Source organism: Labeo rohita, chromosome 24 (genome assembly GCF_022985175.1).
Source record: "Labeo rohita strain BAU-BD-2019 chromosome 24, IGBB_LRoh.1.0, whole genome shotgun sequence".
Lineage (NCBI taxonomy): Eukaryota > Metazoa > Chordata > Actinopteri > Cypriniformes > Cyprinidae > Labeo > Labeo rohita.
The window spans coordinates 8,134,146-8,147,530 of record NC_066892.1 but is presented as its reverse complement, the minus strand read 5'-3'; the positions used below and the strand labels follow the sequence as shown (position 1 = coordinate 8,147,530).

At 35.3% G+C, this 13,385-nt stretch overlaps 1 protein-coding gene across 3 annotated transcripts in view; it reads right to left on the bottom strand.

Annotated features, from left to right (window-relative positions):
- The window catches only part of LOC127155957 (glycogen debranching enzyme-like), a 34,563-nt gene extending 23,486 nt beyond the window's left edge, over nt 1-11,077 (bottom strand). The window contains exons 1-8 of one of the 3 annotated variants that reach the window (XM_051098585.1): nt 11,014-11,077; nt 10,245-10,396; nt 8,329-8,539; nt 8,063-8,232; nt 3,616-3,819; nt 715-896; nt 526-637; nt 305-431 (exon numbers count right to left, since the gene is read on the bottom strand). In XM_051098585.1, the coding sequence (XP_050954542.1) occupies nt 305-431; nt 526-637; nt 715-896; nt 3,616-3,819; nt 8,063-8,232; nt 8,329-8,539; nt 10,245-10,326 (1,088 nt within the window). In that variant the 5' untranslated portion in view covers nt 10,327-10,396; nt 11,014-11,077. Of the gene's footprint in view, nt 1-304; nt 432-525; nt 638-714; nt 897-3,615; nt 3,820-8,062; nt 8,233-8,328; nt 8,540-10,244 lie in introns of all 3 variants that reach the window. The other 2 variants (XM_051098583.1, XM_051098582.1) reach the window with 2 other exon arrangements.
- Nucleotides 11,078-13,385: the final 2,308 nt, after the last annotated feature.

Below are 13,385 nucleotides of genomic sequence, written 5' to 3'. Positions count from 1 at the left end.
TAAATTGTAATCATTTTTAAAAATATTACTGTATTTTGATCAAATAATTGTAATTCGTTCAATAATTCAAAAACAATACAGACTTACAAAACATTTTACACTTTTGTCAAAAACACTTTGATGTAGAGGCTACCACGTTGATATTATAGGACCTTCTGAATACTGAATATCTTTATTGTGATTACACTTATCTTACCCTGACCTTTTCATGTGAGATAATTAAGAAATAAACCAAGATATAACAAATAAGCCACCCAAAAAAACATTAATCATTAAACATAACCTGAACAGGAAGTAAACTCACGTGTGTCTGCCAAACATCTCCAGTGCCAGTTGCATGTCCACGGTGTTGCTGAGGCGTCTGTACTGTGAATCCTGGATGACTTTCAATTTTGGCTTTCCTTCCAGCTCAGGCCCAGCAGGTCTGTTACCTACAGATAGCAAAAACCCACCCAACTGAACTCAGACCCTAAAAAACAAGTGAAAGAGCATCCAAGAACATTCTAACAGACTTGAAACACTCACCAGCCTGAAGAACCTTCCTAAACTGCTCCACGGCTTTCTCAACATTCACCTGTAGAAACTCCCATAACTTCAGTAGGGAGAAAACTTCAGTCCACAGAAGCCCTTTAAGAATCTGAAACATCAATTCATTTGTCACCATAAACTAGTATTTTGTGGATATTAAAAACCTGTGACACCCTCAGGACTCACAGTAATGCGTTTGTCATTCTCAATAAGAGGTGGAAGCCCGCTTTCGCTGTATTTTCCATCTGCTACGGCGCAGCTGAAATGCCACAGGGCTCTGTCCAGTAGCCAGGCTGGCTTCAGATGAGGAGAGTTTACCAGGTTATAGCCACACTCTGGATGGAGTCTGATCCACTTACTGTTGGCAGCTAACAAAGGAAACAATCATAGAATCTTATAGTCGGCTGTATATAGACTGCAGTATAGACATTATTTCATCCTCACTATGCCCATCTATCTTATTTCAGCCAAAAGCAACGCTTCTATTTTCAAAACCCAAACATATGGAAATACAATCTGGTGTACCTGTTAGTATGGGATTATATTACATACACTAAATCAACAGTGCGCACATGATAAGGAAATTAAAAGTTGACATATAAACATGCTTAACTGCATGAAAATGAATTCTATGCAGGTTCCTGATAAAGACTGGTATATTTGCACATAATAAACCAAGTAAAATCAATTTCAAAATGCCTCATTAAGTGTGATAAACTTCAGTCTGGTGTTTAAAGAACTGCTCTGATTCCACATTAACAGTATCACGGCTGTTCTGCTCCACAAGCGACGACAGCTGTGTTTAAAAGAGCAGCTTCCTGTGGCAACTTACCAAAGATATCAGCAGTTTAAAAAAGTGCTTCTGAGTCCAAGATTAGGTATTTATATTAATGAAATATTTCCTTTTTCACTTCTTGCAGCCACTGATTAAAAAAGCCAACTTTTTGTTTTTATATAAACACAAACTTTTATTTTAAATGCAATTAATTGCAACCAAAATCACAGCTGTGTATAAAATTGCAGCAAACGCTTCCTGTGGCAACTTACTAATGACTTTAGAAGCTAAAAAAGTGCTTCTGAGTCCAAGATTAAGTATATTAATGAAATATTTTTTTTACTTCTTGCAGCCACTGATTAAAAAAGAGCAAACTTTAGTGCTGTCAAATTGATTAATCACAATTAATCGCATCCAAAATAAAAGTTTGTGTTTATATATTATATAATTACATATCATATAAACACAAGCTTTTATTTTGGATGCGATTAATCATGATTAATCGTGATTAATCGCATTCAAAATCACAGCTGTGTATAAAAGAGAAGCTAACGCTTCCTTTTGGCAACTTACCAAAGACATCAGAAGCTAAAAAGTGCTTCTGAGTCCAAGATTAAATATTGATATTAATTCAATATTTCCTTTTTACTTCTTGCAGCCACTGATTAAAAAAGAGCCAAGTTTTAGTGCTGTCAAATCGATTAATCACGATTAATCGCATCCAAAATAAAAGTTTGTGTTTATATATAATTATATATCATATAAACACAAGCTTTTTTACTTTTTTGCAACCACTGATTTAAATAAAGCTAACTTTTTGTTTTTATTGTCATTATCTAGTGCTGTCAAATCAATTAATCATGATTAATCGCGTCCAAAATAAAAGTTTGTTTATATAAAATATTATAATTATATATTATATAAACACACTTTTACTTGAGATGCGATTAATTGCGATTAATCGCAACCAAAATCACAGCTGAGTATAAGAGAGCAGCAAACGCTTCCTGTAGCAACTTACCAAAGACATCAGAAGTTAAAAAAGTGCTTCTGAGTCCAAGATTAAGTCTTGATATTAATGAAATATGTGACCCTGGATCACAAAACCAGTCATAAGGGTAATTTTTTCAAAATTGAGATTTAAGATACATCATATGAAAGCATGGAACATGATCTTTACTTAATTTCCTAATGATTTTTGCCATAAAAGAAAAATCAATAATTTTGACCCATACAATGTATTTTTGGCTATTGCTACAAATAAACCCCAGTGACTTAAGACTGGTTTTGTGGTCCAGGGTCACATATGTCTTTTTTTACTTCTTGCAGCCACTGATTAAAAAAAACCATTTTGTTTTTATTGTTATTAATCGCATCCAAAATCACAGGTGTGTATATTGTTGTTCTCTAAGTGCTGTCTATTATATATTATATAAACACAAACTTTTATTTTGGATGTGATTAATTGCAATTATTCAAATTGACAGCACTAGAGAATAACAATAAAAACAAAATAAAAAATGACCAACAAACTGTAAAAGAAACAATAAAAAAATTTCATATATTTACGCATACTTATTTTGTGGGATGTTGCCTTTTTTTCCCTATCACTAAACAACATGTTTAACATCTATTGGAAAAAAATAAACAAATCAGACAGGAAGATTGCTAAATTTGTTATGAAAAAGCCGGCAATGATGTCAGTAGGTAGCCATCATGTTGTGTGACTTTAAAAAACAAGTGGTTAATTGAGATGACTGTCATCTGTAAATGCTAGTGTCTCATAGTTAAAGCATGCTGAAATTTTACCTTATTATCTGCAGTTATCATAATAAAAGCAAAAATAAAATAAGTGCTAGAATGCCAAACTTTTGGCACCCTGTTGAATTACTACTACACCCTGCTGAATCACTTTTACACACTAACCAAAACAAAGCTGGTTGGCAGGAAACGGATTTCAGTTTGACACCCTATTAACCTATACAGTGTTCATGAGGTCAGACTTGCTTCCATGACATGCATGCAGCAGAGGGTAACATGAAACATTAGAATGTCACAAAGAACTAGGCGGCCACTGTTAATCTTCCTGCAGAGCGACTGAAAGGTCAAAAATCTCAACCATTGTGCCACAGATGTAACCAGCTTTCATCTACTCTCTGATTGCTGCAATTTAAATATAAATAGCCTAACCGCTTCTTTCTTGGTCTGCTGTGTCATTCTTTAGAGGTGACATTGCCATTCCAATAAAATGAACAGCCGAAACACTGAAAACACAATGCAGTGCTGGAAGGTTCTACTAGTGTTAGACGTACCTGTGTGGTTGTACACCACATCTGTGATGCAAAGCATGTTCCACTCTTTCTTAAGTTTCTCCGTCAGGTTGCCCACGTCCATCCAGGTGTAATTCTTGCCAGCTGGACAGAAATCAGGGTTCAGCTCCAGCTGATCAGCTATGGAATAGCATGATCGTGAAGCGCCTAGTTTCTGCAGAGGCGTAAAGTGGATCATATTGTAACCTGAAAAAAACAAAAAACAAAAACATATATAAACAATTTGGCAGTTCACTGTTAGATAAAAGCTATGATTTGTCACGAAACTCTAGATGGCACAGGCTGATGGGTTCTTAATGCAAACTGATGATATTCACAGCATTAAACTACTTGGCACAAGCTGATTGGTTCATGTTGCATACGCAGCAAATGTGCTTTCTGCTTTTCCTTTGAAACCCACCACCTCCCCAGCTCCACCTGTATAGATCTGCTATGGGATATTATACATGACTCTGATTTTTTTCTGTTTGTTTGTTTTTGCTTTGTTTCCTTTCGGCGCGGGACGTGGTTTGACATCAGCGTGGATCCCTCTTTTGCATCGTGGTGTCGGGCAGCGCACTGTGAAAAGAGTTGTAGTGCCACAAGTCTACACGTCAGCAAAGAAACCTTGTTTTATTTTTTGGTTGTCGGCTCAGTTGGATTTTGAAAGGACAATTGAATTCTTCTAATTGCGCGGCTTTGGTGGCATTTCTTGTTGTGATACTCTACCAGGGAAACATCGGCTACAGGTATGACTCAGACTTTTCTTTCCATCACGATACTTTTTTTAACTTCAAAATGGACAAATTGGACAGGGGTTGGTATATATACAAACTTTAACATTCTCTCTGACTGCCGTTTGAAGTCATTGCTTTCAAATTTTGTGTATGAGGACTCTATAGTTTCTGTTCAAACAAATAAGGAAACTAGCGTCTTAAACTATTCCATTTGTTTGAATTTATCTGTCGGAAATGTAAGTGAAACAGTAAGGCGTTGGAGTTTTATAGTTCTTATGTTACTGATATCAGGAAATGTCTTACCAAATCCTGGTCCTTTTAATGACACTTCTTTAACATTTAAAGTTCCTGCTGATTTTAAATCTAGATCAGGACTAGGTTTTATTCATATGAATGTGAGAAGCCTGCTTCCTAAGTTGGACTTGGTGAGAATTTGGGCAAAAAATACCAATGCGGATGTTATAGTAATATCTGAAACATGGCTTAAAAAAACAGTTTCAGATAATGCCATAGATATTGATGGTTATTCTGTTTATAGGACTGATAGACTAAAAAGGGGAGGGGGGGGTAGCAATTTATGTCAAGGACAGTTTTGAAGTTACTGTGTTGCTCTCTGAGTCAGTAGTTAAAAAGTATGAATTATTAGCTTTAAACCTTATCATTTCTAAGACTTTACATCTTACTGTGGTTGGTTGCTACAGACCTCCTTCAGCTAGTTCTGATGCCATTTCCTCTCTGATGCACTCGGTGACTTCTTTGAAATACAGGGAGCTTGTTCTTCTCGGTGATTTTAATGTGAACTGGCTAAAGTCAGTATCTGATGGTTTTAAAGCAATTTGTGACTCTCTAAATCTCTTTCAGCTAGTTGAGACACCTACTAGACCTAACTTGAAGGATTACAAAAAGTCCACTTTAATTGATCTTATTTTTAGCAATTTGCCTCATAAGTACTCTTTGGCCTCTGTATATGCCAATGATGTTAGTGATCACTGCGTCGTTGCCATAGTTAGAGATACCAAACTGCCTAAGTATAAACCACGTATTATCACTAGACGATGTATGCGACACTTTAATGAACAAGCCTTTCTTTTTGATGTAGCACGTTATGATTGGGACAGGATCTTTCTTATTCCCGATGTTGAGTCTGCCTGGAAATACTTTTATGATGGCTTTTAACCGATCGTAAACAGACATGCACCTTTTAAAAAATTCCGTGTTAAAGGTAGGGACAATCCCTGGTTTTCTGAAGCCCTATCTGTTCTAATTCGTGAGCGGGATGCTGCTTGGGCAAAAGCTAGACAATCTGACATTAACTCTGATTGGATCTGTTTTAGGCAGCTTTGGAATAAATGCACTGTTGCTATTAGAAAAGCAAAGACTGATTATTTTATTGAAAATACTACTATTAATTCAAATAATCCTAAAAAAATGTTGGCAGAATATAAAACTGATATCAGGTAGTAAAAACAAGTCTAGCTTTCCTTCAAGTATAAAGATGGACTCCACTAGCATATCAGATAAAGAACATATGCTCAATTGCTTTAATAAGCATTTTGTTGCTTCTGGGTTTCTATTTGAATCACAAAATTTTATAGGTTCCGATTCCGATTTTATTAATGCAGAAAATCATCTAGAAAAGGAAGAGCTTAGATTCAAACAAATTAAGAGCACTGATGTTTATAAAGCACTCCGTTCGCTTGACATAAACAAATCTTCAGGTCCTGATTGTGTGGAGCCTGTGTATCTGAAACTGGCAGCTGATTTTATTACATCCGCTTTAACTTATATTTTTAATCTTTCTTTAAATACTGGTGTTATTCCAGAAATTTGGAAATCAGCTTTTGTTGTTCCTTTACTAAAAGGGGGGGGGATCCCACTATAATGAATAATTACAGACCAATTTCAAAGCTCTGCGTTTTATCAAAGATATTAGAAAGTCTTATTAGTGAACAGTTGACATGCTATTTGAATGCAAACAAAGTGTTGTCTATTAATCAATCTGGGTTTCGTAAAAAACACAGTACTACAACGGCAATTTTGAAAGTTTTAAATGATATTGTAAGTTCAATGGACAATGGTGAATTTTGTGCTTCGCTTTTTATTGATTTATCAAAGGCTTTCGATACAGTGGATCATGGAATATTGCTGCACAGACTGAAGGTTGTTGGTTTATCAAGTCATGTTAGTTCTTGGTTTAAAAACTATCTGAGTGGAAGAACCCAGTGTGTTCAAGCCAAAGGTAAAAAATCTGACTCATTAGAGATTTTAAAAGGTGTTCCCCAAGGATCGGTGCTGGGGCCGCTCTTATTCACCATTTATATAAATAGCCTTGATTATGATATTCAGGATGCCAACTTTCATTTTTATGCAGATGATTCTGTCATGTATAGTAGCGCTTCCTCTGGACAGCAATCCTTGTTTAAGCTTCAGTCAGCTTTTAATATTATTCAGTCAAGGCTTCACAGTTTAAAACTTGTTCTGAATACTGATAAAACCAAGTATATGTTATTTTCTAACTCAAAAAAACCCCCTGAAAATAATTTAGTATCTCTTCAGACTCTGCAAGGTACAGTGATTGAATTAGTAAAAGAATACAAATATCTTGGCATCATAGTTGAGCCCTATCTTTTAGCTCTCATATCACTCAACTGAAGAATAAATTGAAAATTAAGCTTGGGTTTTATTTCAGGAACAAGTTTTGCTTCTCATTCAATGTAAACAAGAAATTAGTCTCTGCTACTTTTCTCTCTGTCCTTGATTATGGTGATGTTGTATATCAGTTTGCACCTTCTTATCTTCTTTCTTCCTTAGATGCCATTTATCACGGTGCTCTAAGGTTCATATCAGATTGTAAATCTTCAACTCATCATTGCACTTTGTATCATAGAGTAGGTTGGCCTTCTCTGTCTACCAGAAGAAAAATGCATTGGTACTTAATTATTTATAAAGCCTTCTTGGGGTTGTTGCCTTCTTATCTCTGCTGTTTTATGCAACCGAAAATTACCAAGAAATATTATCTTCGTTCGCAAAATTATTATACTCCTTCTGTTCCTTTTACTTGAACTGAGCTAGGTAAGAAGTCTTTTATGTATGCAGCGCCGTTTGATTGGAATTTCCTCCAATCTAAATTAAAATTAGAAAATCTGCTGACTCTAGATCATTTTAAATCAGTTATCCGTCAAATGGAAGTTGATCTAACAATATGCAACTGTTTTTAGGTGTCTTTAGTCTGTCTGTGTGATGTTTATTTGTGATGTAATTGATTGTACTGCTGCACATTTTGGCCAGGACACTCCTGTGAAAGAGATTTTTAATCTCAGAGAGTTTTTTCTGGTTAAATAAAGGTTAAATAAAAAATAAATAAATATGTGACCCTGGACCACAAAACCAGTCATAAGGGTCATTTTTTTGTATATTACATGGCTAAATTTGGCCAGAAATAGCTATTTACTTAGTGCTTCGTTAGTGCACAGGCACATATGGCATGAATGCTAAGGCTGTATTTGTGTGATTCTGAAAAGCTGTAATAAACCACAGATGGTCAAAGTGGCTAAAGTTTAACCTGATTTATATATGATGTGTTTTTTTCTTATTTAATACACTTTATAAACTCCACAGTCCCAAACAATAAGGAGTAAATACCTATTTTATAGACATTAGTATATGTTTGTCATGCATGAGTTTCAACAGATACATCAACATGAGGTTCATACCAGTTTCCTTGGCCACTCTGAGTCTGTCTAGCCATTCATCCAGAGCGCCCAAACACTTAGCGAGATAAGTCTGAACTGTAATGCAATCAAGGGGCAGGATCTTCCTCTCATGGCCAATACGCAACACTGGATCCACAACAATGTAGCCACCTCCTGTTCTTTCCTCATTCCTGCATACATAATAGGGAAACACCTACTTTTTCTTGGAAGGCAAATGGAAACTGCCTAAATTCTAAGAAGCATAAACAACAATACAATTCACTCACCCACACCCAAAGTAATACTGATAAGAGCCTGCTATCTCCAGGTCCAGTTTACAATATTTGTCTGAATCATCCTCTCTGCCAGTTGGGTTCACCCACTCCAGCTGACGGAAGCTGGAGCTGACGAACTTCTTGCCTGGTGCTGGGTAGTTGGTGTGGACATGCACACTCTTACCCTGGAGGGTCGGGCCCGGCCGAAACTGAAGCTCAAAGCCTAAGTGAATTTAAATGTGAGTTACATGAGAAAACAGTAGGGGGCGTTGCACATCCAATAACCTTAAGTCTGGAACTTTCAATTAAATAGTGCATTTATTAATCAAGATATTGTGTTCAGTAACTTATGCTGTAGCAACTTTTTTTTTTAAATAAACGGCTTAACTATATACTTTTCAGGTACTGTGAAATTTATGTTTTAGAACAAATTATTCAAAACAAAAACATCTTGAATTTTTTATTTTACTCATAAATTATCTATGCAATTATCTATTAATATATATGTTATTATCTATTAATGAAATACTTTTTTTATTTCTCCTTTAAAGACACTGGTTATAAAAACTATGATGTTGTTAATGCATATTTGGTTTTGGGATGCAATTTTTAAAAACACTATCTAATGCACGGGATTTTAAAGCATATTTAGAGACATAATGCAAAAAGACAGTGCTAAAAGGTGGAAATTGTAGAACATTTACTGTACACTGCCATTCAAAAGTTTGGGATCAATAAGAAGTTTCTCATGCTCATCAAGGCTTTTATTTTATCAAAAATACAGAAAAAAAAAAAAAATGTAATTTTGTGAAAATTTAAAATAACAGATTTCTACTTTAGCATCATTACTCCAGTCATCAGCATCACATTTATTTATTTTTACATTTATTTTATTTATTTATTTTTGGAACTTGTGATACTTTTTTCAGGCTTCTTTGATAAATAAAACATTTAAAAGAACAGTTTTTATTCAAAACATGAATTTTGTCTTACAATATACACTACTATTTAAAAGTTTGGAGCCAGTCATTTTTTTTAAACGTTTTCCAAAAAAAAAAAAAAAAAAAACCATTAAGCAGCACAACAGTTTCAACACTGATTATAAATCAGCATATTTGAATGATTTCTGAAGGATAATAAGAGACTAAAGACTGGAGTAATGGCTGATGAAAATTCTGCACTGCATCACAGAAAAAAATATTTTAAAGTATATTAAAAAAGGAAATCAATATTAGAAATTGCAATAATATTTCACAATATTACTGTTTTTTTCTGTATTTTTGATCAAATAAATACAGCCTCGATGAGCATAAGAGACTCCATTAAAAACATAAAAAATCTTACTGATCCCAAACTTTTAAATGGCCGTGTATGTTGTATAACATTACACAAAAATCTCTTAAAGTAGACAGAGAACTTATTTTACCCAGAAATCTAACATATTTAAGCTATTTTTACAAATTCCAGAGGGAACCCATGGCTTAAAAGTGCTTTAGGTAAGCAGTATGCTGGTATCCTATTCTATATATAGCAACAATCTGACCTTTGCATAATATGGTAAACTATATTTACAATATCTGCTCTGCAAAACCTATAAGCACCACAGAAAATGGCATAGAACACCAGCACATTCCTCCGCTATATATAGTGGACATAATTTTGAATGTGATATTTGTGCTCATGCACCACGAGTATCACGTAAATCTATCCAAAGCTCCTCCAGGGGTCCAAAGTGTTGAGTTGCAGAGAGTAATAAAGTAAGTGAAATAAGAGGGGTAGAATAAATTAGACATTAACACCAGCATGATACAATAAATATATAAAAGAATAAAATAAACATAATAAAAGCATAGATGATGAAATCATAGACATTGCATTTGCAATGCACAACTGATTATACAAAAAAAACCTGTAACAATAAGACCTACCTTGCTCCAGGCGAAATAGAGTGCGCTCCAGTCTCTCCATGTCATTCAGAAGAAGCACTCTCGTCTGTTTGCCACGGAACATGCTGGCGGTGCTTTTTTGGGATGCCCTTTAAACACAGGAGAGGTTACCTCTGGATCTCCAAGAGCGCAGGCTGCCATATGATAACAACGAACAACATGTGAACAATCTGCTGAAATTGATATCAGCTAGTGGGGGATTTGCACGTTTCACAGTTTCTTAAATAATGTTTACAAAAAAATCTGACCTACTCACCTAACTTGACACAACAGCACAGGGATACAATGATAGATAGATAGATAGATAGATAGATAGATAGATAGATAGATAGATAGATGTTGCAGTGTAACACAAGTCACACAACTTCCAAAACATACATTTCTACTGTACATACTGTACAATTACTTTAACTTTGCACACATACACATGCACAGCATATAATAAACATTGCATGATTAAAAATTACTTTATACTGCACACAAATTTGTAAAACTTTAAAAGCTAGATTGTAGAGACTGCTACAACATTTACTAAAATTTATTAAAAAGACTTTAATATAACCAAAAATGACTCTTAACAGCTAAAAAGACATTAAAACAACCAAAAATGATGACATATCTTGACACCTGAAGCCTCTTATTGTGATCTTTGTCCAGTTGATAGCACTTTAATCATTTCATGCATTAGTCTGTAAAGCAAATGTTAAAATGAGGTACCATAACTGAAATTAGCTATTGAAAGTTTAATTACCAGCTACATCCGACAGACTCCTCACCGGAGTGTCGCCCTATGTTGGCCATTGAGCAGATCTTATGAGTCTAAAAAGGTCATACATCTGAGGTGACATGACCTTTCAGTGACCCTAAATATAGCTAACACCTCTGGAGTGACATCTCACTGGTTACATTAAGCAAAGCATGACCACGCGTTGACCACGCAGCACAGGTGTGTTATGTAATAGGCTGTATTATTAATATTATTACTATTGTTATCGGTACTGGATATATTATAGCCAATTATTCATTATTATGTATTATTATTACTAGCTTATATAAGCAAAATAACACTCGGACTTGGATTACCTGAGGCTGAGTGCCACAGGTAATGTCGGCCATGGTGATTATTCACTATTATAGAGCTCTTCCTTGTGTGATATTGCTCAAATTATTAAGCAAACGCTTGCGTTCACGAGAATAAACACCGCCTGCGGCCTTCCAACAAAATAGTAACGTTGCTCTGCCTCGCTCAGTTTAAATCTGTTCTGCGTCGTGACGCAGGTACGCATATTGGAACGCCTCTAGACCAGTGGTTCTCAATAGGGGGGGCGCGGAGAGATCGGAAGGGGGGCGCAAATCATGGATCGCGGAACCGGGGGGGCCGCCCGGGCCTGGGCCCGGGTAACTTTTGAGGTCTGGTGCAAATTATGACATACAAAAATACATAGGCTATAGACTCATATGGATTATTCATTAAAAGATCGCGATCTCGATTCAAGCACACGCAATCTTATTGCTATATGATGATGATTTCGCCATGCCTATAAAACCTTTGAAATCGCCATCACATCGGAATATTTAAACCTGCTTTCGCGCAACCGCTGATCCAGAGAGAGCTCTGGTCATGTAAGTTAAGCTTTGTTTGAACAAGCTTCACGACCAGGATACACGGTATAGGTTACATTTCTGTATTGCAAACACTGAATAATAATTAAAGTATTCGGATAAATGTTCATTAGAGCCCTGCACGGGCCTCATATATATTTCCTAGCCCGGCCCTTGTCCGACAGCTTATCAGAATTATCGGCCCGAGCCCGTCTTTCCCCCCCCTTCTCCCAAAACAGCTACTGTTTCATCTATTGAAATAGTTCAGTTTTGTATGTAATGACTGTTTGATCAATTTTGCCTTCTCAAATCATCGCGACTTGCTTAAAATAAAATCTATAGGCCCAAAAGAGTTCAAGTATAAAACAATGTTAGTTTCAACGTTAAACTTAGAGAAATGTGCGCTATTAGAGGCATACCCAAATTTGTGCGGAGAGTGGACGCTAAAGGCGCATTGCAGGACATTGAGGCGCCAGCGCCATGACTTGCATTTTTTTTTTTCAGTGGAAACAATTTAAAATATTCCGTCATTTTTGCTCATAATACATCATTCGCAACTGTTAAGGGTCTACTTTTATTTGTGTGCATTCATAATATCAACAAAAGGTTGCAAACGGTGCTTTTATTAAATAAAGAAAACAAACATGATGCGCTTTCTGTTGCCTCAACAGGAGCGCTTCACAAAAATGAACCGAAACTCAGCAAATACATACCTCACAGACATGATAAATATATTTATAGAAAGCTTGAAATTATTATTTAACGAAAATAAAACAACTCGTTCAATATGTAATCTGTAAAGATGCATTTCTCTAAAGGCGCGTCCAGAGAGGAGATGGTGAGTCAGGATCGGCAACTTCATCCTTGCCACACTGAAAACACTGGTTTATTAATAAATAATTCAAATATCTCCTTATTTCCCCCGACACATTCATTGTAATTACGTTTGCTGGTGCTTTGTGGCATTTTCAGCCTATTGAGTGAAGTCAAAGTGGAAGCAAAAGTGAAGTCTCGCGGTGTTACCACCAGCGCGGAAATTTGTTTTCATCACCATAATTTGTGTATAAATAAAATATCAAAATAAGGAGAAGCCTAAAACGGACCCGAGGCCCGGCCTGTGTCTGAACTATAACTTGAAAATTGTCCCGAAGCCCGGACTTATTTATAACATTTTAGACATTTATAAATGGACTCATTTATAAAATTAAATAAACATTTTTAACTAATAACTATACTATTAATGTTTTTAATATTAAAATGTAGACTAGCATGTAAAATGTACAATCTTACAGACTTTATAGTTATTATAATTGATTAAAAAAATCTAATAATGAAAATAAAATAAACGTCATAGGCCTTTCAAGTTTAATGTCAGGAATATTTTATAATAATTTTAACTTATAACTGTAATTATAACGTTGTAAATATTTTAAGTTTTACTTTAAACTTATACTTCTTGTCCTCAAATGCTTCTGGACTGCGTTAGGAGTGTTTATTATTTTTACTATCACTCTTACTGTG